The 25772-nt window shown below is 46.9% G+C and overlaps 3 protein-coding genes across 6 annotated transcripts in view; 2 read left to right on the top strand and 1 right to left on the bottom strand.

The window, feature by feature from the left end:
* NEK5 (NIMA related kinase 5) overlaps positions 1-6207 on the top strand; it is a 43056-nt gene extending 36849 nt beyond the window's left edge. The window contains exons 19-21 of the mRNA XM_039535274.1: positions 1612-1752; positions 3242-3356; positions 4735-6207. Coding sequence (XP_039391208.1) covers positions 1612-1752; positions 3242-3356; positions 4735-4987 — 509 coding nt within the window. The 3' untranslated portion in view covers positions 4988-6207. The remainder of the gene's footprint in view (positions 1-1611; positions 1753-3241; positions 3357-4734) is intronic.
* A 547-nt stretch (positions 6208-6754) lies between these two features.
* ALG11 (ALG11 alpha-1,2-mannosyltransferase) lies at positions 6755-16011 on the bottom strand. Of its 3 annotated transcripts, none has more exons than XM_039540543.1 (4): positions 15903-16011; positions 13692-13925; positions 12174-13105; positions 6755-7142 (listed from the first exon to the last, which is right to left on the bottom strand). In XM_039540543.1, the coding sequence occupies exons 1-4, from the start codon at positions 15938-15940 to the stop codon at positions 6871-6873; spliced, it is 1476 nt and encodes a 491-aa protein (XP_039396477.1). In that variant the 5' UTR covers positions 15941-16011; the 3' UTR covers positions 6755-6870. The 3 variants fall into 3 exon arrangements, with proteins under 3 accessions (XP_039396477.1, XP_039396488.1, XP_039396498.1); XM_039540554.1 differs by lacking the exon at positions 15903-16011 and adding an exon at positions 15352-15505; XM_039540564.1 differs by lacking the exon at positions 6755-7142 and adding an exon at positions 11845-11949.
* ATP7B (ATPase copper transporting beta) overlaps positions 15568-25772 on the top strand; it is an 84806-nt gene continuing 74601 nt past the window's right edge. Inside the window, exons 1-2 of one of the 2 annotated variants that reach the window (XM_039540523.1) lie at positions 15568-15647; positions 19507-19592. The gene's annotated coding sequence lies outside the window, so the exon portion shown is untranslated. Of the gene's footprint in view, positions 15648-16179; positions 16231-19506; positions 19593-25772 lie in introns of those variants that run through there. The other variant, XM_039540533.1, reaches the window with a different exon arrangement.

Consider the following 25772-nt stretch of genomic DNA (forward strand, 5'->3'; position numbering starts at 1 on the left):
CTGGGAAAGACAGAAGGTGGCCCTGTGGCCTCAGTTGTCACAATGACCTCCAGAATTGCAAGCACAATTAAAAAAAGTTTTTTAAAAAAGTGCAGTTGTGGGTGCAATTTAATCATATTTAATTGTGGGTGAAAAACTGCACAGCTAATAGTGGCTGTTGGGCTGAGACCCAGCTAAAGCCTGGCCTAAATATTTTTCTGGGGGGGTTCCAAATCAGCACACTGAGGATTTTCCTCTTCCTTTAATTGTAAAGAATCAACATTATTGCCACCATTCTCTCAGCAGAAGGGAATGTCATGGAGCTGCCCTGAGAGCTTTGTTAATCCCTAGTTGTCCAGAGGCTGCTATGGAAAAGAATATCTGCGCTACTCTTAGACTAAACCTTTTTTCAGTGTATTATGCATGAGCTGTATTATTTATGTCTAATTTTGACTGTAAACTTGTTCTGGCAGGCTCCTGTGCGTGTACAGGGCCTAACTCCACTGTAGCACTCAATAGATAACAGTGAGCTATGTTCTTCCCCTGAGAAACACTCACAAGAAGGCAAAGATAGCAGTAGTCTCAGTTAGGACTTGCAAACCTTCTGCCTTCTCTCCTCCAGAGGCAGGGATTAGTGACAGGGTAGATGGAGCTCAGGGATCTACAAGAGAAGAACAGCACCATCCTGTAGCTCCTTGTCTATCCCAGGGGAAGACCAGCACCACTACACTACATGCTGGCTTCACTTCCCCTCCACATGCAGGTTTCTTAGTGAAGACCCTCCAAGGGATTTGTACACATGCCTACAACTGGCATGGAAAGGCTTCCATGAGCCCCAGGGATTGGCGCTAAACCATGTTTGCTCTTCTCCCCTTTACGTGGGTTTAGGGACCACACCATCCCTTTTTGTTTCATTCCACTTTTGATGATACATGTCAGGAACACCTCCTCTGCAGCTTTCTCAGCCCGTAATGGACTATGAGAAAGATCAGGAATTAGTCAATGGAGTTGCACCTGCTTACACAAGGTCTGAATTGTAGAAGGCTATTTTGCTTTAATAAAAATGTAATTATTCTTGTAGAAAGCGACAAGGAGTCCTGTGGCACCTTACAGACTAACAGACGTATTGGAGCATAAGCTTTCCTGGGTGAATACCCACTTCGTCAGATGAATGACGAAGTGGGTATTCACCCACGAATGCTCCAATACGTCTGTTAGTCTATAAGGTGCCACAGGACTCTGTCGCTTTTTACAGATCCAGACTAACACGGCTACCCCTCTGATACTATTCTTGTAGAGATACTTTATAGTGAGGACAAAGTGTTTAATCCTATTATTTTTGAGTATTAGAAACAATGGTGTTATCTGATCATTAGAAAATTTGGTGGCAAATACTCCAAAAGTAGGCCTTCCTTGCAATACCGGTCAGAACAAATACTGCAGATAAAGCAGTCTGCTTGGAGAAGGAAAATCCCACAAGGAAAGCAATTGGCTACTTAAGGAGCCAAAGAAATGAGAAACTCCACTATAAAAATGAAAATCTTTTAAGTTGGCAAGGGAGCATGGCAATAATGCCAAGTCACATTCACATTTTATCACATGCAGCGACTTGATGCTCCTCCTATTTCCTAGCTGGCCAGGTGGTTGTCGTGCCTGAAAAAAACCCAGAAAACAGGAAACAGTGGAAACAAGAAGCACCTGGGACACTGCTGAGTATCTTAGCGAAAGCAGAACTGTCTAATGACTCCTTCACCTGGACCGAAGAGGAATCTGGTAGGATATTTGTTACTGCAAATTATAGGATGAGTCCTCTGAAGAATTTTACTAAATATTTTGATAATGAAAATGGAAATGAGATATCAAGAATGGAGAGAGACATAAGATGTCCAACATTTCCAGGGGGAGTTTTTCTTTGATTAAAATGTTCTTATTGTAGCTAGCATAGGACCTGTGAAACAAAAATATTTTAATCACTTGGCAAACTATTAAGACTGAAGAGAAGGGTTCAGTCATTTAGTAGATGGTTAGTATTTTAGAGCTAGGGGGATCCAGATGGTATTATAACTGCCACTGAATTTTTGCAGCTTACTAACTTCACAAAGCCAGCACATTTTTTCTATCCAGCATTATTTTGATATTTTTATCAGTTTCACTTTGTCAGGGGACAAGAACTGGACTAGAATGGGAATTCAGCCGCTCTTGCTTTAGAGAAAGCTATCTCTGGCACTGAACATTTTTTCAAAACACTTTCCCGAGACATAAGAAAATCTTCCATATATTACTAGTAGCTGCACTAGTTTTGGATACATCAACGTAAATTGCTATAGCTCTTCTACTAGATATAGCATATGATGTCATAAGCACAATAACTGACTTTACATGATTGAACATGGTACAATTCCACATATAAGACATCAACATTGAGCCCTAATCAGTTAGGTTGTAGCATCCTGTTAGGGTGATGGTTTTTAAAAAGAAAAAACCCAACACAAAGTTACAGTGCATGTTGCGATAAAGGAAGTGTAAAACAATTTTCATAGTGTAATTGGTGCAATTGGAAATGAGTATGTTTTGCATGCTCCCATGCAAATTAACTGAACATGGAATTAGATACAGGCCTTTAAAACCAATTCAATTGCATGTGTCAAACACCAGCATATTAAATGGATTACAGGGAAAATTCTTTCATTTGAAGTTGCACAATCAACACTCCCTAGCTAACTAACATACATGCGCTCTCTTAGCATGTCAGGCTATTTTAAAAACTACCTCATCCTGACAATATTAATCTCTCCCCATAGATATACTTCTTTTAAGAAATTTGAACCAGGCTAAAACCTCACTACCCATATTCAACAAGCCAGAGAGGGAGTGCTGTACTAGGATCACTGACTTTAGACCCAATTCTGCCACCTTTGCTCACATTAAATACCTTGCTACCCAAATAGTCACATTCATTCCAGTTGGAATATTTGCAGAATAAGGCCATTAAGCAATACCAGGGCAACTTTTAAAAATTCAGTCTTCTCTGAACTTTCAGATCTGCGTTGCCCTCCCACCCACTAGGTTTTGTGTTGGAAAGTAAACATGATTAGGGAGCTATAACTATCTAAATATTTCTATGAACAGCAACAATGGCCATCAGTGAAGTCTGGTGGTTGCATTGTTGTGATTTGAACAAAATCCTTTCCAAGAATTTCTGTAGTGGTTTTAGATATTTTTGGTACACTTACCAGGTATTTTTTTCCCTCCTACTCTCCAGAGGGGACATTATCACCCTGGCCGCCAAAAGAGAATAAGGAAGATAATGCAGAAACAGGCTCCACTATCGATACCGATGAAAACAGACTTGAGCCAAGATCTGATGATGATGACACGTAAGTCACTGATATGGATAAGGTAACTTAAGTCAAGTTACTCCAGAAGAGGAAAAAGCTACGAATGGACAGATTCCTTCTCTTAGGAAAACTGGCCCAGCAGGCTAAGTTGCTTTAAAAGAAAATCCTCTGTCCCTTTAGACTTTTCACAGTGTAATTAAATAGAGAAAGTTATTAGCAGCCAAATTGGATTTTAGATCTTGTTAAGCTACAGAATTAGGTCAACTTAAATTAGTTCATGAACATGCCAATACTAATGCTTTCTACACCATTAGTATAGACCCCATTGGCCGGCCGCCGCATGCCCCGCCCCACCCTGCTGCCCCCCCCCCCCAATCCCCCTTCCTTCCAGGCCCCGCCCCTGCCCCCTCTTCTCCCCCTCTCCCCCCCTCCCCCTCCTCCTCCTCCCCTCCCTCCGCCCCCAGCCTAGCGCTGGAAGCAGCTGTTTGTGGCTTGGCGGCGGTTGGTGGCAGCGGTGCGGCCACCGCGCGGGCCCCCAGACGCCGGCCCCCAGGCTGCCGGACCCCCGGGCGCACCGGCCGGCGGTCCCCCACCCCGGCCCGGCCCCACCGGGCCCCCCCCCCCCCCCCCCCCCCGCCCCCCCCGGCCCGGCGGCCCGGCCCAGCCCGGCGCTCGCGCCCGGCCCCCGCCCCCCCGGGCCCCTTCCCGGGCCCCCCCCCTCCCCCCCCCCCCCCCACCTTCCCCCCCCTCCCGAGGCCTGAGAGGTCCGGAGCCGCTCCAGAGCGGGAGCGGGCCGGGCGAGGCAGGGCGGGGCTGGCGAGCGCAGCCAGAGCTCCAGCCCCCCCCCCCCCCCCCCCCGGATCGAGCTCGGGCTCAAGCGCTCAGACGGCTGACGAGAACTCGGGCGTCGCCGAGCGCCAGGAGGAGGGGGAGCCTCCTCCGCTTCTCTCTGGGGGAGGGCCCCTGGCCGGGGCAAATTGCCCTTGCCCCCCGGCGGGCCCCTGGGCTCCCGTGGCGGCGGGGGAAGAGCTCCATGGCCGCATGTTTGAGACCCCTGGTATAGACAAATGCAGATACAACAATGATAACATTGGCTGTCTCCGCATCACTTACATTGTAGTTTTAGTGGAGCTTAACAGGACGGAGGAATGGGGGCAGGAAAATATTTAAATTTCATACCCAGCTTTTATTGCCTGTTAAGTTCACTCCCTCTGGGGCACCTGGCATTGGCCACTGTCGGTAGACAGATACTGGGCTAGATGGACCTTTGGTCTGACCCGGTACGGCCGTTCTTATGTTCTTATACTCCTCACAAAACAATTTTTTAAAAATGGAGACCTTATGGGCTTTGAGACCAGGACAGCTAATAACAGTGACACATTTTATTAACATCCATTTTCTTTGTTTAAACATGTAGGAACTTTGAAGAATCTGAAGATGAATTGAGGGATGAGCTGGTGGAATCACTAGAAAAAGTGGTAACTTCTCTGGCAGAGGAAGACAGAGAGGTGCCAATCCAGTCAGCAAACAAAGACAAATCAGAAGAGGAGAAAGAAAGCTTAGCTAGTAAAATACCTGGGAAACCTGATGAGGTTTTAGACAATAACACTGATCCACTTACTGCTGACATATGTAATGGAGAAGGCAGGCAGGAAGCAGCAATCAGCTAAAATAGGAGGTTGACTGCTGCTTCAAGACTTTCCTAAGTTGCTGGAAGATAGAGCCATAGCAGGGCCAATATTTTAAAAACAGGTGTCTAAAGTTAGGTTCCTCAATCCATGTTTAGGCACCTGAAGAAGTGCTGAGCACTCATTTGAAACAAGTGGGAGCTGCTTGGCATGCTGCACTTTCAACATTCAGGCTACTTATTCAAGTGGCTAAAGTTAATCCCTTTTTAAAAAATCTCTGGCCAAAAGGAAAAGCAAACTCAGCTCCTGTTTATATCTTTACTTATCTACACTGCCTCTCTCTCCATCCACTCTTTAGTACATTCCTGACTCTGTGCTTTTCTCTGTTCCATATGTCAGAAGTGCACTCTTCCAGTTATACACCTACTCCCCTACCTCTCTTCCCCCAAATCCATCTGTTTGGTGAAGCTTTCCAGTCATCATACGTTGTCCTGTACAGCTTGTAGCTCCTTCTAGTAAGCCATTAAGAGACAGGAACCCATAGTTTGACTTGCACAGCTCTTATTTTGTATCGCACCATGTACACTTAGACTCTTTTATAATTAGTAATAATAGCAGCAAAGTTTACTAGTACCACTAGGATGTTATGTATCTGAATTTCTAATTTAGAAGTGCCATTATGCAAAAAAGAGACAGCTGGAAGAGGATAAAACATGGTAAAGTTATCCCAGCTGTCATTTTCTCCCCCGTCCTCTCAAATTTTAGATGTAAGCTGTCTGGATATTATTTAAATGGAAGGAACACAATAATAAAACTTTGATTTCAGTAGTTCTTGCCCTTCTCTTACTAGCTTTTTGATTTTGCTAAAATATAAAAAAAGCCTATAGTAGACCATAGCAAACCAACCATTTTTGTTAAAAGCGGAAGTCTATTGCTGTAGTGTTTTAACCATTAGACTACAATGTTTCAACATTACACGAAGCAGTAGTTTAAAGTCCAAATTTGTGACCCACTGGAATAGGCTCTGTCTGATCAAGTTTTCAGTTTTCTTTAAAATAGAAAAAAAAAAGGAGGGCAGGAGAAAACAAGTTATCCTTATAAGAGGAAGAAGATATGGTTAATACAAGGGACAGCTGCAAATAGTTAAACCTCTGCTCCTGCTTTTTTTTAAAAGCACTGTAGGATTAAACCTTAGTGAACACTACAGCTAAGGCTGCAAAATAGTTTGTTTATTCCGATTTGAGACAGATGTCTGAAAAATTTGCATTAGGGAATGCAAGCAAAGAAACTGTAAACTGAACTTTTCTTTTACATTGTGAAAGGAGAATATCTAATATAAATATTGTTAGATTTATGTAATATTTCAGGGAGGATTTGGTAATAAGGTTTGCATCATAAATACAAAGCAGCATTCATCATGGCCATTTGTACTCAAAGAGCAAGCAGAGCCATCACTGGAAACTTCAGAATAGTCTTAACCCTGGAGATAAGTTTTTTGGCTTTAGCAGCTGACTTATCAAAATCAGAAAAGTGTTAATCTTTAAAAACTGAATCCCTCCACTGTAGCATGCCACTCAATCTGTTTTCCCTGCCTGTTGTTTTAAGGCAAGAAGTCTTCCAAAAGAAAAAAACCACCACTTTAAAATAACCTAAATATGATGAGTTTCCACATGCAGCTCTACTACACATGAGAAAACATTAAGAATTTAGAAACTTTAGCAGTGCCCTGTAAATCCATTGGAAAAAAGTTAATTTTCATGGAATGGGGTTTCCTCCCTCCCCTAATAAAAATCGTTTAATGCACAGAGCTGATGTCCTAATAGAAGTATAGGACTCTTTATTGCACCATGATAGCATAGATTAAAAAAATATTTACAAGTGACATAGGTATAAAAAGTTATTATCCACGTACGCAAATATGACATTTATTTAAATAACGGCTCCACAGACAATAGGAACGCCCCTTCAAACTCTTGGTCAGCAAATCTGTTCACAGACTGGCGAGCATTTTGTCTGATTTCCAGCCTCTTTTCAGGAGACAAAGAAAGGATCTGAGCCATGGTCTCAGAATAATCGTCCTCATTTTCTGCTAGAAATCCTGTAATATGTCCTTCATAGGGTACCACGATATCTAGTTTGGGGCCCCCAGAATTGTGAGCCAGAATAATTGTGCCAGCTGCCATACATTCAACTATTCCTGGAAAGATACAAAAAACATGTTAAGAATACAGTTCTCATACGTACATAGAGCTGGTTGAACTTTTTCAGTGGAAGTGTTTTTTCAGAATAGACACTTCAGAACCATTTTTTCCCCAAAATGTTTCACATTTTTCATTGAAAAACCTACACCAAAATTTTCATTTTTTTTTCCTTTGGGCAACTAAAAAATATGAAGATTTCAGTTGATTGGATAAAAATAAAACTTTCCATGAAAACTGCTTGCTCACTCAGCCTTTTGGGGGGGGGGGAATACTGGAAAACCAGTTTTCTATTTGTTTTTCCATCTGAACCCTGAAAAATTTTCTAGAAAAATGAGTTAAAAAAAAGTCATCAAAATTTGGGGGCGGGGAAGTGGGGGAGACCATCTCTACTTATGGATTCAACAACACTTAAAACTGTAGGGAAAAGACATAGTGATAGAATTCTAAACTGGTATTAGGTGCTGTTTTATCATTTAATTTCTTAGCATCTGACTGTTAGACTGAGCTTGAACTCAGATGTCAGACAAGAGTAGCAGGCATTATAACAAAAGAAAATCTGTTTGTTTGTCAGTGCTATCCAAAGGCTTTAGCCATATCTTTCAAGTTACAGCCAACTCGTATTGTAACATTGGCTTTCTAGGTTGAGATTTTTAGTATATTTCACTAGTCTGATTTGTATAATAGACACAATATGACTTGAATAAAAAGCTACATATTGAAAAGAGCAGAGGTGGACAGAATGAAATGCACTGAACTAGGCACACTGCTAACCCCCGGGACCAGCACCAGCTGAAGTCAAAAGGTTAAAACACCTTCGAATACTAAGAGAGTACTGGAATTGAATAGTACATAGCATTTGTATTCGACCCCCATAGATTACACAACAACCCGCAAAAAACAGCCATTCTGATTACTGCCTTGCTGCTTCTTTGCTGCCGTTCTGATATTTTAAATGCTGTTAGCTCAAGAATTGCCAGGGGTAGAAAATAATGCTATAACTATATCCTAAAGCTTGGAATCCTATTTTCTAAAGGTGAGCTGCTAAATCATCCTGGAATTCAGGGCCATAATCTGAGTGGGGTGTCTACATGCTATTCTGGCAAAAAGTGAAGTCTTTGTGGACAGGGTGGGTGTGGAAATGAGCAAAATTATAACTGCGGATTTAAAAGTCCAATATCTTGTGATCTGACAGGACTAGAATTCCTCAAGGGACCATTACAAAAATGTACTGGTATTGAAGGTACTTCTAAGCACTGAGCCTGGACCAGAACACAGAAGAAAACATTTTTGATCACTGCACAATCATAAGAGAAATCAGCTAACTATGTTACAATTGACACTGTTGCCAATGTTTATCCCCTTAGGGGAGCAAAATGGGAGCAAGACTGAAAAGTCTCAGCAGTTTTAGTAAAGGGAAAAATCCCATAATGGAAGACAACAAACAGATTCTCACAGGTGGAAATAAAGTAGATATTGGGGGTCAGGGGGGAAGGCTTGGGGCAGGTGAGAAGCAAGAGAATGAAGAAAGTAACAAAAAAGCCATCAAGATGCTATATAGGAGGAAAATTCTATCAGCTAGAGCAGGCCTGCACAACTCGTAAATTGGTGAGGGCCATATTACTCCAAAGAAAACAGCTGAGGGCCAAACCCCTCCCCAGCACCGCCCAGCCTCCCCCCCTAAAACACCCCCTCCCCCCAACACCCCTCCCAAGCACCGTCGGCCTGGCGGAAAAAAGCCCTCCTTCCCCAGCACCGCCCCGCCGAAACAGCGGTATGGAACTTTGGTAATATGTTATAGTGGGCCCCTAACGTAGTATAATTAAAGGTAAAAGAAAAATGTCTTTTTGCTAGAAGTAGAATAAGATCTTCCCCCCACTTTGTAATCAATTGCCCTGTTGAATGAATGAGGTGTGACTGAGGAAGGCATGGAAGGCAGCAACTCCAGACAGCTGCAACCAGTGATGAGCTGCCAAATTTTTAACAACGGGTTCCTCCTCCTCCAAAATTTTAACAACGGGTTCCTCGGGGTCGTGCCCCATCCAACCCCTCATGTTCCTTGACACACACACTCCGAGACCCCTGACCCATCCCCCCTTCCCTGTCCCCTGACTAACCCCTTGCCGCCCCACCCAACCCCTCCTCTCATTCTCAATGGCCCCCCAGAACCCCTACCCCATACAACTACCCCTTCTCTCTGTCCCTGAGTGCCCCCACCACCGCATCCAACCCAGCTCTTTCCTGACTGCTCCCGGGACCCTTGCCCCATTCAATCCCCTGTTCTCTGCCCTCTGACCCCCACCCCAAACTCCCTACCCTCTCTCCAACACCCCTCCCTGCCCCCTTACCGCTGCCTGGACGTGGCTGGGCCAGGACAGGAGTCTCGCGGCGGGAGCCGGAGGAGGCGGAGGGAGCCCGGCGGCCGGAGCCAGGTGGCGGGCCGGGTGGAGCCAGGGAGGGCTGCGGCCAGCGCTGGAGCCGGGCAGCCAGGGCCGCCACGCCCAGACCCGCGCTGCCGAGCCCGGCCCCTGGCAAAACAGCAGGGGTGGCTGGAGCCACGGGCCAGGCCGGGCTGGAGGTGGGGGCCGTGTCCAGAGCCGAGCATCCCGGTAGGTGGGGCACGGCAGGGCGGGGGTGCGGCGAGCCGGGCGGCCAGGGAGGGGTTCGGGGGTCAGGACTGGGGGCGGGCAGGGCCGGGAACACGGGGAAGGACGCAGCCAGGGAGGGTCGGGCGGGGACCCGGGACGGACGGGCAGGGTCATGGCCGCTGGGGACGGCCAGGAGGCCGGTGAGAGTCGGGCGGGGCCGGGCAGGGCGCGAACGCGGGCCGGGAACGGGGGGTGGAAGGGCGCGGCCAGGAGGGTCGGGCGGGGACCCGGGCCGGGGCGGGCAGGGCCACGGGGATGCGCCAGGGAGGGTCGGGCGGGGACCCGGGGGCAGGTGGCCGGGCAGGGTCGTGGCCGAACGCGGGGTGGGGGACGCGACCAGGGAGGCCGGTGAGGGTCGGGCGGGGACCCGGGGTGGGGGCCGGGCAGGGTCGCGGCCGGGAACGCGGGGGACCCGGAGACGGTAGGTGGGGGCACGGCAGGGCGGGGTGCGGCCGGGAGGTTCGGGAGTCGGGGACGCGGGCCGGGCAGGGTCGCGGCCGGGGAGGCGGGGACGGGCCGCAGCCAGGGACCGGCCGGGGCACACGCCCCCCTATTTTCCTACCTGGCTTAGGGTCGTCTTCCTGGGCCGGGGAAGCCTGCTTGCTTCTCAGCCCTCCCAGGCTTCCCGCGCGAACAGCTGATTCACGGGAAGCCGTGGGGGAGGAGAAGCAAGGAGGAGCTTCACGGCAGGAGGTGGAGGCAGAATTCGCAACTGTTCGCGCGAACTGTTTGCTAAAATTAGACGCCGGACAGAGAACTTTAGCAAGCGGTTCGCTGTCAACCGTCTGCAGCTCACCCCTGGCTGCAACCCTTGGAGAGGGGATGGGAGCCAGACCAGATCAGTAGAACAGGTCAGCCACTGACTCCTCGCTCGCCTCCTAAGCCCCCTACTCCCCTGGCTCGCCTCCACAGCCCCCCTCCCCCGCTGCTGGCTCATCTGCCCCCCCGCCACTGCCTGCCCACTTGCCTCCTCAGCCCTCCCCACCGCCACCAGCTCACCTGCCCGCCCGCCAGCTCGCCTCCCAGACCCCACTCCCGGCTCACTTGCCCCCACGCGTTCTGAGCCCCCAGCTCACATACTAACCCCCCCACCACTGCCGCCCGCTCACCTCCTCAGCCTCCCACCCCCCTGGCCAGTGTTGAGCTGCCAAAATCTTAACAACCGGTTCCCTCCTCACCCCACAAGAGGGTCATGGCCTGCCCCATCCACCTCCCTTCCCTGTCCCCTGACTATCCAACCCCTCTTCTCCTTCCTGACGGCTCCCCGGGACCCTTGCCCACATTCAACCACCCTGTTCCCCACCCTCTGACTGCCCCAACCCCTATCCACTCCCCTCCCCACCCCGACCCCCTTCCCTATCCAACCCTCCCCATCCAACCTCCCCGCTCCCTGCCCCCCTTACCGTGCTGCCTGGAAGTGGCTGGCGGTGCTACAGCCGCACCGCTCGACTGGAGCCGAGCTACAGCCGCACCGCTCGACTGGAGCCGAGCTACACCGCCGCCATGCAGCGCCTGGAGCACCGGGTCAGGCCTAGCTCGCAGCCCCCCCACTTCCCGTGAATCAGCTGTTCACACGGGAAGCCTGGGAGGGCTGAGAAGCAAGCAGCAGCTCCACGCTCAGGCCCAGGGAGGCGGAGGTAGAGCAGAGGTGAGCTAGGGCAGGGAGCGGGTCCCCTGCCCCCCTGGTTACCTGCTGCAGCACGGCGGCCCCCCTGCCCCGGCTCACCTCGGCTCCAGCTCCGCCTTGCTGGGCCTGAGCGTGAAGCCACCGCTTGCTTCTCTGCCCTCCCTGGCTTCCCGCACGAATAGCTGATTCGCGGGGAGAGGGGAAGAAGCGGGCGGAGCGTTCAGCGGAGGAGGCAGAGCAGCGGTGAGCTGGGGCCAGCCGCCAGCTCACCTGCCCCCCTGCCACTGCCTGCCTCCTCAGCCCCACTCCCTCACCCGCTGCTTGCCTACTCACCCCTCCCCCACCACGGGCCACACAGTGAGCCCACGCAGGCCCCATGTTGTGCAGGCCTGAGTTAGAGACTATGCTTCTGCACTGACTGAACAGGCTTTACTTACGTCACGGTCCTGTACAGCATAAGTCACTTCTGTTGCTACTTTTGTTAACTGTAGTTTAGTAATGGCTGATTACTTGGCTGTGGTTTTCAGGAAGCTGAAATTGATGTAATCAGTCCATCCATTAGGATGCAAGCTTGTCTCATCCTGCACGCATACCAGAGAAGTATGGTGGGTCTTACCCCATTCCACAAATGGGAAAAGTAAGCAAGTCCCTATTTCTGTACCTCATTCATGTTCATAAAGCAAGCTCCCCTCCCCTCCCCTCTCCCAGCTGAATTCAGAGCCTTAAGGTGCTTAAGGTCAAGGAAAAGTACTCACCAATTCCAAAGTGCTCATTCCACATGGTGTGCAGACCGATAATTGCCTCTGCCAGGTACTGCTTTAGCTCCTCAAATGGAATGTTTACTTTGAACTCCACCTTTTTGTCAACGCCTAGCTCTTCACAAAGCTTTTTAAGTCTGTTTACACGCTGCTCATCTTGTTGGTTACGACAGCCTCCAATCAGGATGAGCTTTGGCAAGGACTGCTGCCCCAGAGCTGTCTTTTCCAAGAATTTAGCAAAGGCTCTGATTTGCAAAGGATGGTCCTTCTCGGGCCTAAACTGTCCTAGCGAGACAATGGAATATTCTGTGGTGCTCTTTTCTTCATGTAATGGAATATCCAGGAATGTCTGAACATCACAAGGTGGATACACAACACTTGTACAAGCGCCAGCTCTCCAGAGGGAAAGGATGTGATTTAGGGTCCATGAAGAATTAACCATAACGACATCACTGCGAGAACCAACCAATCCATATACAAAAGCAAACAAGTAGTAATAGACAAGTTTGAGTTTGCTGAGAAGGGGGTTCCTTGTAATGAAGGCTGCATTGTTAAATCTGGCATTCTGACTCCTAACCATAGAAAGCATGTCAGTGCTGATAGTTGGATAATGAACATAACACCCAACACGGCAACCTCCTAAGTACTTAAACAGAGGCAATGTGAAGGCATAACCCATTGAGTCAATGTAAACATCAGGAACACACTTCATAAGAGCTTCCCAACCAAGAAACACAGACCCTAAGCTTTGACCCAGCAAAGTGAAGTAGGGGTAAAGAGAGGCCTCCACAAGGTAACGTTTTTCTAGAAACACAAACTTCAAAGGATGAGTTAATTTGATGTTGAATCTTCTGAAAGCACTTTCTACAATCTGTTCTCCAGTGACATCTTTATCGCCAGTATAGACAACATATATTGCATCTTTGTACCTGAAAGAGTACAGTAAAGAAGAATTTCACAAATCTTTTTCTATAACAATTTGTCACGATTTATGCAACAAACTTATTTCCATCTCAAAATTACCAGAAGTGAGAACAAACTTTTAGCCTTGGTCTTAAACATGTTGGCCTTACACAATACTGGTTTTGGTTTAACTGAACCAGATTTTTAATTTTTTTTTTAAAACCACATTTCTGGAACCTTAAGATTCTTTGATCTACAAAAAAGTGGGGTTGTTTTTTGGCTAATTAAAAGAACCCATGTTATTTAGTAGAATTCAACTTGCAGGGCAGGATATTCCCACTCAGAAGATGAAATTTCAAGACTGCAGAACTGGTCCTTCTAGTGCAAACCAAAAGTAAAAAGGAGAAAGAGTGTAGCGTAGACCAATGGATGTGTCAAAAGGGTAAAGAGGTTTTCGAGGCAGGGTTTGAATGCCTCAGGAAACTGTTTGGATTAGATGTGGTCTACTTAAATATATGGGCTGCCAAAAACTGGATAGATAATACCATCAAAAGTATCAGGAAAAATCAGACTGCAATATAAACTTGCACTTTGCTAAGCACGTGCACTTACTTTTTCTGCAGTGCTCTTATGGCACACCACAAGACTCTCTCCCCTCCACCACCTGCATTGCAATATGGATGGAAAAATGCAACAACCAATTGATGTTTCCCATCTTTTCCTGTTGAGGCCAACTGATTTTTCCTTTGTTGTAGCCACAGCCGTACTCCCCACAGTAGTACAACCAAACAGAGACATAAAGCTCCACTTAGGAACAATCCAGGGATGAACAATGAGCACAGCAACCTGGAACAAGCAGGGAAAATTAAATTCAAACATCATTTGTAAAAAATAGTATATGGAAAAAAATGATTTAAACAGTAAATACTATATATATTTCCTAGGCAGTTTCTCAGATTATTCTCTCTCAGGGATATTGGAACCTTGTTTTAACCGCTAGCTTTCAAACCTCTGCTTGGAAGACTACAATAGAAAAGAAGGTTACAAAACTAAGCTTATGGAGGTGATTTAAATATTATAATAAAGTAAAAATTCCAAAATATAGCTATCTCTGGCATGACTCCTATGAATACTGCCAGCAGACACTGACTGGGCAGGTGATGAGTTGACAGCTGTTTACTACATAATAGCAATAAAGGAAACGGGTTATTTCATCCTTCCCTTCCTCCTCACCTGTTTGTCTCATCCATCTATTTCAGCTTCTCATAAACACTGTAAACTCTTTGGGGAAGGGACTATTTTTTTTGGGGGGGGAGGGGGGAGGAAATATACAATGTCTTGATCTTTGATTGATGATCCTATACATTACGGCAAGTGATTTTCTGTTTTATTAACAGTAAATTAAGCATCCCAGCACCTACACGGTAAATCAATGTAATCCCATTTTGCAGATGGGAAAACTAAGGTACAGAGATATTAAGTGACTTGTTTAAAGTCTCACAAATGGGTGGCAAAGCTAAGGACAAAAACCAGGAGTCCATACTCCCTATTTTTTTTGCTTTAGCCACCTCTGTATGGTCCTTCTGAGTAAGTGGGAGGCAAGAGTCATCAAGATGCCACACCTAGACTACAGCACAAGAGACTTGGGGTAAAATTTTCAAAAATGGCTAAGTGACTTGGGAACCTAAGTTCCATTTTGAGAGGTGACTTAGGCACTGAGGAACACTAGGCCTAATCTGCAGTACAATGTGAAGTCAGCATAACTACACCACTCAGAGCTGTGAACAATGTCATGCCCTGGGTGATGTAGTTAGACACAGCTGGGGCATTGGAAGAATTCTTCCACTGACCTAGCCGCTAGCTCTCGGAGAGGATTTCCTGCGGCCATGGAAGAACCCCTCCTGTTGCTGTAGTGGCTGCACTTAGGGTTGCCACCTGTCCAGGTTTTGGCTTCTGTGTCCAGGTGCAATTTAGGGTTGCTCGGTGCCTGATTTTTAACTGGAAAGTCCAGTGGAAATGGGGACCTTGCAGTGCCCGGTCAGATGTACTGACTGGCAACCAGAAGTTGTAGGGTGACCAGATGCCCTGATTTTATAAGGACAGTCCTGATTTTTGGGTCTTTTTCTTATATAGGCTCCTACTACCCACCCACCCCCATCCCGATTTTTCACACTTGCTGTCTGGTCACCCTAAGTCCAGCTACTGCAGGGCCAGGGGAGGATCCAGGTAATTAATCCACGCCAGCCCCTGCTCAGTCAGAGCTTCCTCCTACCTGCAGGCTGCAGCAGCTCCCATCCCCGCCCGGAAGCAGAGGAAGCCCAGCTGGGAGGGGAGGGAGCAAAGCTTGGGGGTCGGGAGGGGGGAGGCAGGGCAGGGTCTCGGGAGTCCCGTTACCAGTCATCAGAAAGGGGGCAACGCTCTGCACAAAGCTGGGCCGCTGCGGCGCTTCCAGGGCAGCCGTAGCCCGCGTCTCACTGACAGTCCCCAGGCCTCGAGCGCCGGCGGGACGCGGGAGCCTTTCCAAGGGCGCCCCGGGGTGTGGCAGAGCCTAAGGGAGGAGCAGCCGGGGTGAGCCAAGAGCCCGCTCCCGGGAGGAGCAAACAGCGCTCGAGAGGAAGAGCCGGAGGGCGCCGCGGCCAAGGCCGCCTCCGCGCCGCGCTCCGGCCCCGGCCCGTGGGACGAGCGCTCGGGTCGCGGGGCCGGGGAGCGGCAGACGCAGAGGGCGGGGAGGACCCGGGAGGAAGCGAGCGGGAGGGTAACGGAGGCGGGGGGACAATTTTCTTTCCCGCCCCCAACACACCCCGGAGCCGAAGCGCCGCTCACCTGACCAGCGAGCACAGACACAGACCTCCCGCCGCCATCTTGGACAGCGCCGCGTGACCTCTCACCCCGGAAGCGATCGCGCCGCGGGAGGCGCGGCCTGGCTATTCCTCCTTCCTCATTGGCTCCCGCTGGGAGAACCCGTCTAGACAGAGGGGCGGGGCTGAGGCTGGGCGGGGCTAGAACGCTAGCGGGGATGGGGGGGCGGTCTGTATGGGGGGTGGAGCCAGAGAGTGGGTGTCTCGGGGAGGGGGCGTGGTCTCGAGTGGGCGGGGTTTGGGGCATGCAGGTGAGGGAGGAGGCCTGTGCTCCTGGCTTTGCACTGAGGCAGGTAAGGCACATCCTCTCCCCCTCCCCTGCGGGTGACTGGCGCTGCTGCTCTCTCATTAGGGGCAGCTTACAGCTCCCTTGCCCCATGGTACCTGCAGGGTGGCTGAGGAATCTACCGAGCTGACCCCAGCTAGCCCCTATATGCCACCCTCAACCTCAAAAAGCGCTTTGTGTCGAAAGAACAGGAGTACTTGTGGCACCTTAGGGACTAACAAATTTATTTGGGCATAAGCTTTGGTGGGCTAAAACCCACTTCATCAGATGCATGCAGTGGAAAATACAGTAGGAAGATATATATACACACAGAGAACATGGAAAAAGTTAGTGTTGCCAAACCAACTCTAACAAGACTAATCAATTAAGGTGGACTATTAGCAGGAGAAAAAAAACTGTTTGTAGTGATAATCAGGATGGCCCATTTCAAACAGTTGACAAGAAGGTGTGAGTAACAGTAGGGGGAAAATTAGCATGGGGAAATAGTTTTTACTTTGTGTAATGACCCATCCACTCCCACTCTTTATTCAAGCCTAATTTAATGGTGTCCAGTTTGCAAATTAATTCCAGTTCTGCAGTTTCTCATTGGAGTCTGTTTTTTAAGTTTTTTTGTTGAAGAATTGTGACGTTTAGATCTGTAACTGAGTGACCAGGGAGGTTGAAGTGTTCTCCGACTGATTTTTGAATGTTATAATTCTTGACATCTGATTTGTGCCTCAGGAACAACTCTGACATTATAATAAAAAAGGCTGATAAAGGAGGTGCTGTAGTCATCATGAATAGGTTGGAATGTGAACAAGAGGCTGCTAGGCAGCTCTCTAACATCACATTCTACAGGCCATTACCCTCTGATCCCACTGAGGGTTACCAAAAGAAACTACACCATTTGCTCAAGAAACTCCCTGAAAAAGGAGAGGAACAAATCTGCACAGACAAACCCCTAGAACCCCGAGCAGGGGTATTCTATCTGCTACCCAAGATCCATAAACTTGGAAACCCTGGACGCCCCATCATCTCAGGCATTGGCACCCTGACAGCAGGATTGTCTGGCTATGTAGACTCTCTCCTCAGGCCCTACGCTACCAGCACTCCTAGCTATCTCTGAGACACCACTGACTTCTTGAGGGAAAACTACAGAATACACCATCCTGGCCACTACGGATGTAAAAGCCCTCTACACCAACATTCCGCACAAGGATGGACTACAAGCTGTCAGGAACAGGATCTCCGATAATGTCATGGCAAATCTGGTGTCTGAACTTTGTGACTTTGTCCTCACCTACAACTGTTTCACATTTGAGGACAATGTATACCTTCAAGTCAGCGGCACTGCAGGGGTACCTGCGTGGCCCCACAGTATACCAACATTTTTATGGCTGACTTAGTACAATGCTTCCTCAGCTCTTGTCCCTAAACACCCCTCCTCTACTTGCGCTACATTGATGACATCTTCATCATCTGGATCCATGGAAAAGAAGCCCTTGAGGAATTCCACCATGATTTCAACAATTTCCATCCCACCATCAACCTCAGCCTGGACCAGTCCACACAAGAGATCCACTTCTTGGACACTAGAGTGCTAATAAGCGATGGTCACATAAACACCACCCTATACTGGAAACCTACTGACTGCTATACTTACCTACATGCCTCCAGCTTTCATCCAGACCACATCACATGATCCATTGTCTACAGTCAAGCTCTAAGATACAATTGCATTTGTTCCAATCCCTCAGACAGAGACAAACATCTACAAGATCTCTATCAAGCGTTCTTAAAACTACAGTACCCATCTGCTGAAATGAAGAAACAGATTGAGAGAGCCAGAAGAATACCCAGAAGTCACCTACACCAGGACAGGCCCAATAAAGAAAATAACAGAACACCACTAGCCATCACCTTCAGCCCCCAACTAAAACCTTCAGCGCATCATCAAGGATCTACAACCTATCCTGAAGGACAATCCCTCACTCTCACAGATCTTGGGAGACAGGCCAGTCCTCGCTTACAGACAGCCCCCCAACCTGAAGCAAATACTCACCGGCAACCACACACCACACAACAAAAACACTAACCCAGGAACCTATCCTTGCAACAAAGTCTGTTGCTAACTCTGTCCACATATCTAATCACATCAGCCACACCGTCAGAGGCTCCTTCACCTGCATATCTACCAATGTGGTATATACCATCATGTGCCAGCAATGCCCCTCTGCCATGTACATTGGCCAAACCGGACAGTCTCTGTGCAAAAGAATAAATAGACACAAATCAGTCATCAAGAATTATAACATTCAAAAATCAGTTGGAGAACACTTCAACCTCTCTGGTCACTCAATTACAGACCTAAATGTCGCCCACAAAAGCTTATGCCCAAGGTGCCACAAGTACTCCTTGTTCTTCTTGCTGATACAAACTAACATGGCTACCACTCTGAAACTTCTTGTTGAGTTAGTGACTACTCCTACTACTCCTACTAGGCCACACTGCTTTCCCCCTGCCCTCCCCAGCAGGGCCGGCTTTAGGACGTGTGGGGCCCGATTCGAAAGAGCAGCTGCCGAAGACAGCAGCAGCGATTGAGCTGCCACCGAAGATAGTGGCGGCAATTCGGCAGCAGCTCAATCGGTTGCCATTGTTTCCGGCGGCACTTTGGTGGAGGGTCCTTCCTCGGCAGCACTTGTCTTCCGGGGCCTTACCTTGCGAGGCCCCTGTTCCGGACTCTGCGGGGCCCTCTTAGGCATGGGGCCCGATTCACGGGAATTGGCCAGAAGCCGCCCCTGCTCCCCAGGAGGGATGTTTCCTCCGAGGGTGGGTGCAAAGGAGGAGAAATTTGCTGCATGTGGGTGAGGTAAGATACAGGAATTTGTCTCCTCACCCTCAGCTGACTGCTCCCAGGGCACTACATGATGGTTAAATCCCCTCTGGGCTGCAAAGGTTATGTGCAGTGACAGAGAAACATGTCCACTGCAAGTGGTGGAGGGGCACATGAACTTCAAGGGTAGGGCTCTGCGAGGAAAAAGGGTATGGTTTGAATTTGAAGTAGTTAATGCATGGGAACTAACACGAGGGAAAATCCTGTCCCTTTGTAAAAACTTTTTTGGCATTGAAGACATAGCCAAAGCAAAGGCAGATTGTAGTTTTAACACAAGTTAACAGGTTAAGGTAAAGTGGAAAGCCTAGTATTTCTGCTGACTCGTGTTAAGCCAATGCACTGCTTTGCCTTAACTAGGATTTTACCCTTGTTACTACTTACTGGCTAACAAGAACTCACTATTTTTCCTAGTGAAGATAAGGCAAGAGGATGGTGGGTGGTGTACCCCGGGCCACAGACCATGCTGTGTAACTTCACGTTACTTCCGACACCATTGGGTAAGTAATGTAAGTCTACTTCCAGCCTTGTCACTGTTTTGTTGTGTAATGTTAGGCAAATTATGTCACTCCTTTGTCTCAGTATAGGGACACTAATGATTACCTAGATCTCTGGGGGGTTGTGGGGCTGAATTCATTAATGTTCCTGAAGTGCTTTGATAGGCTCATATTTAAGGCACTCTACAAGTGCAACGTATTATCACTTTTTTAGAAAAAGGGCTGTGTTTGTAAATGGATAATCATTTTCCTGCATGGACGATCTTAAAAAGATATTGTCTGGTCAAATTTGGCCCAATATTAAAAGCTTTTATTATCCTTAAAACCAATAGCCATCGTTACATGATTTTAAAAGAAAAATCTAATGAAAAGGTTTCTTTAAAACACAAGAATTTCCTTTGTAGAGTCCGCAACTTAAAAATTGCATATTCTGCAGGAGAACCTGAAAATATTTTCTAGATATAGAAGTGAAATTAGGCTATTTTCATTAAAAGGAATGCAAAAAAGTAGGCGATCATAAATGCTGATGGGCATATTATATTGTTTTAAATTGGTAATATGCTTAACATTGTTTAACATAACAGCATTCCCTTAAATTCATGGAGATGAGGATTTTAAAAAACGTAATGACAAAATGTTGACGTGAGTCCTTTAAAAACTACCTGTAAAGAAGAAATTATGCTAGAGCTAATCCATTAGCTCTAAAGAGGCACAGTACCCTGATTTGGCCCTGATCCTGCATTGGTATTTGCTAGCACAGACTCTTGTGCTTATGCAGCTCATAAGCACATTAGCGGATCCCAATGCAAGATTTTTCTCTTTCTTATCACATTTCCATTGTTTGTTAATTTTCATCCTTTACAAGCATTATTTCTGCATGTGTCTCTTCATTATGGCAAAATGGAATGTATTCACTTTCCTTGCTTCAAATCTCACTTTTGATCTCTGACTGCCTGATAAGCCTAAACAAACAGACCGTATAGTCTCCTGGCAAAGTACACATGTAACTCATTAACACTAAGAGATTTAATTGCATATATACTCCAGAATATCCAGCATCTGCTTCTCACTCTCCACACACACACACACACACACATTGCCAGATAGGATTTCCAGTGGAGGGTGTTTTAGTCACTCTTTGATTGTTATTGTTGACGTCCTTTTATTTCATCTTCCATTTTGTCTGCATTGAGAGACAATGTACACAGACCAAAGGTCAGAAATGAAATGGAACGTGAAGGGGCACTTCTGCATTCACCACAGTGAACTTCAGTTTATGGGGAGAAGACAGGAAGAAGATGACGTAGTTGTAGATAAGGTGGCTCATTTTAATAGGCACAGTCATAATGTGAGATTCTATGAATCAAACAACCCAGGAAAAAAAACTACATAACAAAACTGGAGAAAGGTCACTCATTGACAGGCTGCTCTGTCTCAGAAATGGCTCAACATGCTCAGAAAGGGATTCTGAAGGGCATCCTCTCATCAGGAGCCTTGCAGGTACCGTACCCAAAGAGGGAACCAGATTTACTGAAAAGTTACGGTTTGAAAAGATAAAAGGGCATAACAAAGCTGTGTTGTTGCTAACATAGCAGCACGTGGCTGGGCAGGAATGCCAGTTTCCAGTATTATGAATGGGTTTTATAGTAAATGAATAAAAAAAATTAATAACTCAATAACAAAAGAACGTGAGGCAGAAATATGGAAATTTACAAGCAAAGACTTTTAATCTGGACTTACAAATGCTGTATTGTTAGAGTCCAGTGGCTGTAGGATTAGAATTTATATATATATTTCTATTATTTCTATTTTCAAAGTATCATTAGTGATTCTTCACAGAATAATTACTGGGTTTTGCTGTTTATAAATTAATCTTGCACTGAATAATGGGAATGAATCCCACACCATTCCTGTGTTGGAGGAAGTGTGAACCTGGCTACAGCACGGATGGCAAAATCTAATCATTTGCAATACAGAGAATTTCTAAAGTCCTATGTAGAGCTGAAGATAAATGTTTTCATCTTTTATTGTAGTATCGGCAGTGTATCACATGTACACCCATTCCAGGTGGGTGAATCCACACTGTCTCCATTCTGTTACAGTCAAGGTTTTTCACATTTTTTAAAAGTTTTCAGTTTATTTTATATAGAATCACTTAGATTTGTACTGATCTGTCTGCCTCCATGAAGACAGAGCAATGGTCTTTCTGTGTCATAGTTTTGGCCAGTCTTGCTCACTGAGATTCTGGAGCGGTTAGGAGTTCTCTAACCTGTGAGTTAGATCAGTGTCTTTCCTGACTGGGGTAAGCCACTGGTGAAGTACTGGGTCCATTGCTGGTGGAGTGTGTCAGCACATCCCTATGCAGGGAGGCTGTCCTTAAATCAAGAATCATACAATAGCTGCTTTAAGAAATGATCACTTGAAGCTGATGACTTGGATCAAACTTCCCATTTGTGAAGCATCATTGAAAGGCTATGGTATGAAAACATCAATTTCCCTAGTCATCAGAATTCCTAGAGTTTGATCGATTGGGTTTTAGGCCTGAGTTTGGGGTAGAAATGTCCACGGTGATTTTATGAGATCTGTCAGCTGTCTTTGGTACTATTGATTGTAGTTTTATTGGGACATCTATGCTGGTTAGGCGTGACTGAAGTTGGTATGGAGTACTTCCAACTGTCTATATTTGGGAGGCCCAAAAGAGTGGCTTGGGGCATTGCCCGTTTGCTCCAACAGCTCTTGTAATTGGGGCAGGCACAGTAGGGGTCAATTTCTTCTTTCTTCCTGCTCAATATGTATAAGAAGTAGCTAGGACAGGTAATGAGGAAATGTAGAGCTGCACTACATTCAGAATACTGATGATACTCAGTTCTGTGTCCCCCTCACATCAATTGCACTTAGTGCAGTGGAACAAATAATCTAGCGTCTTTCATCGTTGGCAATCCCTTCTGGTCGACAATCTCTTTAACAGGTTTTATTTTTCATGGGTCCTTTGGTGACTGAGGAGTCCGATCCTTGAGCCACAGGCTCATTGGCAGACGTTACAGGTGGTGTTAGGAGACAAGGTTGGGCCGCGATTGCTGCATGACGGTTGTCTTTCCTTTTTCTGCATTTTTCTGCAACCAGGGCAAGGCGATTTTCCTTAAAAGTGGATGTTCCCTCTCTGACAAGTCTTCGACAGTTATCCCTATCCTGGTCTGCTGTCTCCAAGTGTGTGGTATCGATGCCACATCTCTTGATATTTATCTTGGGGGTGTCTTTAAAGTGTTTATTTTGATCTCCCCATTTCCTTTCTCCTTTGAGTTGGGCATACAGCAGTTATACTGGTAAGCGTACATCAGGCATGTGCACACAGTGCCCACTCCACCTCAGCTGGTGCTGGATAATCAGGGCCTCATCAATGAAGATGTTGGCCTCTCTGAGGACACTGACATAAGTACGACAATCCTTCCACTTTACATTGAGGATCTTCTGAAGAAAGTCCTGGCATTCCAGGTTTTTCAGGTGTTTTCTGTAGGTCACCCAAGTCTCGCAGCCGTCAAGGAAAGTTGGGATAACCACCGCTTTATAAACTAAAAGTCTAGTATGTGTTCTGATGTTGTGATTGTTGAACCCCTGGTGAGACAGTCTGCCAAAGGCAAGGCTGCCATAGCGAATTCTATGCTGAATCTCGACGTCTATGTCTGTCCTCTGTGGGAGATGGCTGCCACATTTTCCAGTTCTTTTTTGTTGATGTAGATCTTCCTTGCTGGGTCTGATGATTGACCAGGGACTGGCTGGTGGAGAACTTTTGTTTTGCCCATGTTCAGAGTTAGCTCTAGGCTCTTGTAAGCTTCAGAGAAGCAATTAAGGGCTGTTTGTAGATCCTCCTTTGAGTGTGCAACTACAGCACAATCATCTGCATACTGGAGTTTGTTTATTGTTGCCAATATTACTTTAGTTCTGGCACAGAGACGAGAAAGGTTGAAGAGGTTGCCATCAATCCAGTATTGGATGCCAGTGCCCTGTGTAGACAATCTTGGGTTAATGTTTTCATAGCTGCTAAGAAAATGGAGAAAAAGGGTGGGTGCCAGTATACAACCTTGTTTTATGCCAGTTCAGATGACAAAAGGTTCAGAGGTAGAGCCACTGCACAGGATGGTGGCAGTTATCTGGTTGTGGAGGAATCTTACAATGGTGATAAATTTGCTTGGGCAGCCAAACTTTGACATGATTTTCCACAGAACCTCATCGTTGACAGAGTCAAAGGTGTTGGTCAGATCATTAAAGGCCATATACATCTCCTGGTGGTGTTCTTGACATTTTTCTTGGGTCTGCCTGGCTGCAAAAATCATCTCGGTTGTGCCTCATGATGGTCAAAGCTGCACTGGAACTCTGGAAGTACTTCCTCTGCAAGAGGGAGCAGGCAATTCAGTAAGATTCTAGTAAGAATCTTCCCAGTGATGAGGAGGAGGGCAATGCCTCGATAGTTGCCACAGTTGGCCTCTCTCCCTTTTTGAAAATGGTGACAATGTTAGCATTACGTAAGTCAGCTGGGGTTTCTTCAGTGCACCAGATTTTGAGGAGCAGCAAGTGAACCTTGTTAGTCAGTGTTTCTCCCCCTACTTTCAGTACTTCAGCTGATATGCCATCAGGACCTGGTGCTTTATTGTTCTTCATTTGTTTAATTGCTTTGCAGACCTCCTCAGGTGTTAATGGGTTGGCAAGAGTTTCCCAGATTGGGTGCGGAGGGATGGAGTCAATGGTGTCATCGGTCACTGTTGATTCTCTATTTAGAAGCTTTTGGTAGTGTTCCTTCCAGCGCTCTTTGGATTCGTTATCTTTAAGAAGGGTTCTACCATCTTCAGATCTCCGAGGAGCGAGGCCACATGACCTTGGTCCATACAGGGTCTTTGTCTCTCTCAAAAAAAGCTCCACATTGTCTTCATATGCTACCGGTGTGGTGCTTTGCTCTGTTCAATGTTGATAACAGTCGGCTGCGTGTGTGTGTTCTCTCTGTGTGCTGCCCTGGCTCTGCGCAGATAGCTGACACAGCAGACTCTGAGAGAATCCCCAATGACTATAGACTCTGATAAGGTACGAAGGCCCCCGGCCAGGTTTATTGTCAAACGAAGCACAGTAATAGTTCCCTGCAGACTCTACAGGACATACTACAAATATGTGCCCTGTGATAATGGACCAGCTCAGTCAGTGGCGGGACTCTCCACTGCCCCCTAGGCCAGACAAAGACATCCACTCAGGGATGCATTCTTATACACAGGTACATGTTACACATCACTCCTGATGTATTGAGGTGCAAACCCTCTACGCAGTAAAGTGTCACCTCTCACATTGTACATGTTGGTTTGAACAAAACAACTCTATCCATCATATTACCCTTTTGCCCCTGTCCTTGTTATCTGTGTGGAATGTGAAAGTATCAGAGTGTTCTGGTATCTCTAGTGTCCAGTACTTTTTAGGTATGTATATTTGTGCAACATCAGCCCTTTCCTTGCCAGCTTCTGTGAGCAGGGCCTGCCTCTGGCTCAAAGCTTAACTTTGCTTTATGTTAGCAAAGTCTTGACCATTACTTTAGCTCAGGCTTTAGGCCTAATACTGGGCTTCTGATACAAGGGTTTATGTTTCAGGGCCTCATCTTACTACACAAATATCATGTCTATCAGCGAACGTTTGGATTTTTTTTGCTTTGTCCTCCCACCATTTGTTTTTGATTTCTCGGATCCTCCTTCGCACTTCAGCTTTGAACTGAGAAAGAGCTCTGCTTCTGATTGGATAGTGGTTGGTTTTGCCAGTTGCAGAAAGCTTTTCTCTTCTGGTCCAAAAGGGCTGTAATCTCAATGCTCTTATTGTTGTCAAACCAGTCCCAATGGCAGCAGGTAGCAAGGCCAATGGATTCCTCGCAAACCTCATGGACGGTCTGTTTTAGGGCTTCCTAGTCTTCTTCGACACTTGTGTTGTCATTTCCAGGTGTGCATATGTCCAGTTTTTCACTGAGGAGTGTTTGGAAGTTCTCTTGGTGCACTGAGGATTGAAGTCATTGGATGTTTTATTGCTGTCTGCGTGATTTGGATTGCTTTCTATGTTTCGCTGCAATCCTCTCATGACACAGATGATTTAGAAATCTCTTAGATCCTCTGGTCTTACAAAGACCTAGGACGTGCCGCTGTTTTGAGTGGGGGTGTTGCC

The sequence above is a fragment of the Mauremys reevesii genome, linkage group 1 (genome assembly GCF_016161935.1).
Source record: "Mauremys reevesii isolate NIE-2019 linkage group 1, ASM1616193v1, whole genome shotgun sequence".
Taxonomy (NCBI): Eukaryota; Metazoa; Chordata; order Testudines; family Geoemydidae; genus Mauremys; species Mauremys reevesii.

Coding starts and splice junctions, on each gene's coding strand:
- ALG11 (XM_039540543.1), bottom strand. CDS start 15,940: ATGGCGGCGGGAGGTCTGTGTCTGTGCTCGCTGGTCAG. Junction 13,106..13,691: donor ATAAGAGCACTGCAGAAAAA/GTAAGTGCACGT, acceptor GTACTCTTTCAG/GTACAAAGATGCAATATATG. Junction 7,143..12,173: donor GAATGAGCACTTTGGAATTG/GTGAGTACTTTT, acceptor GTATCTTTCCAG/GAATAGTTGAATGTATGGCA.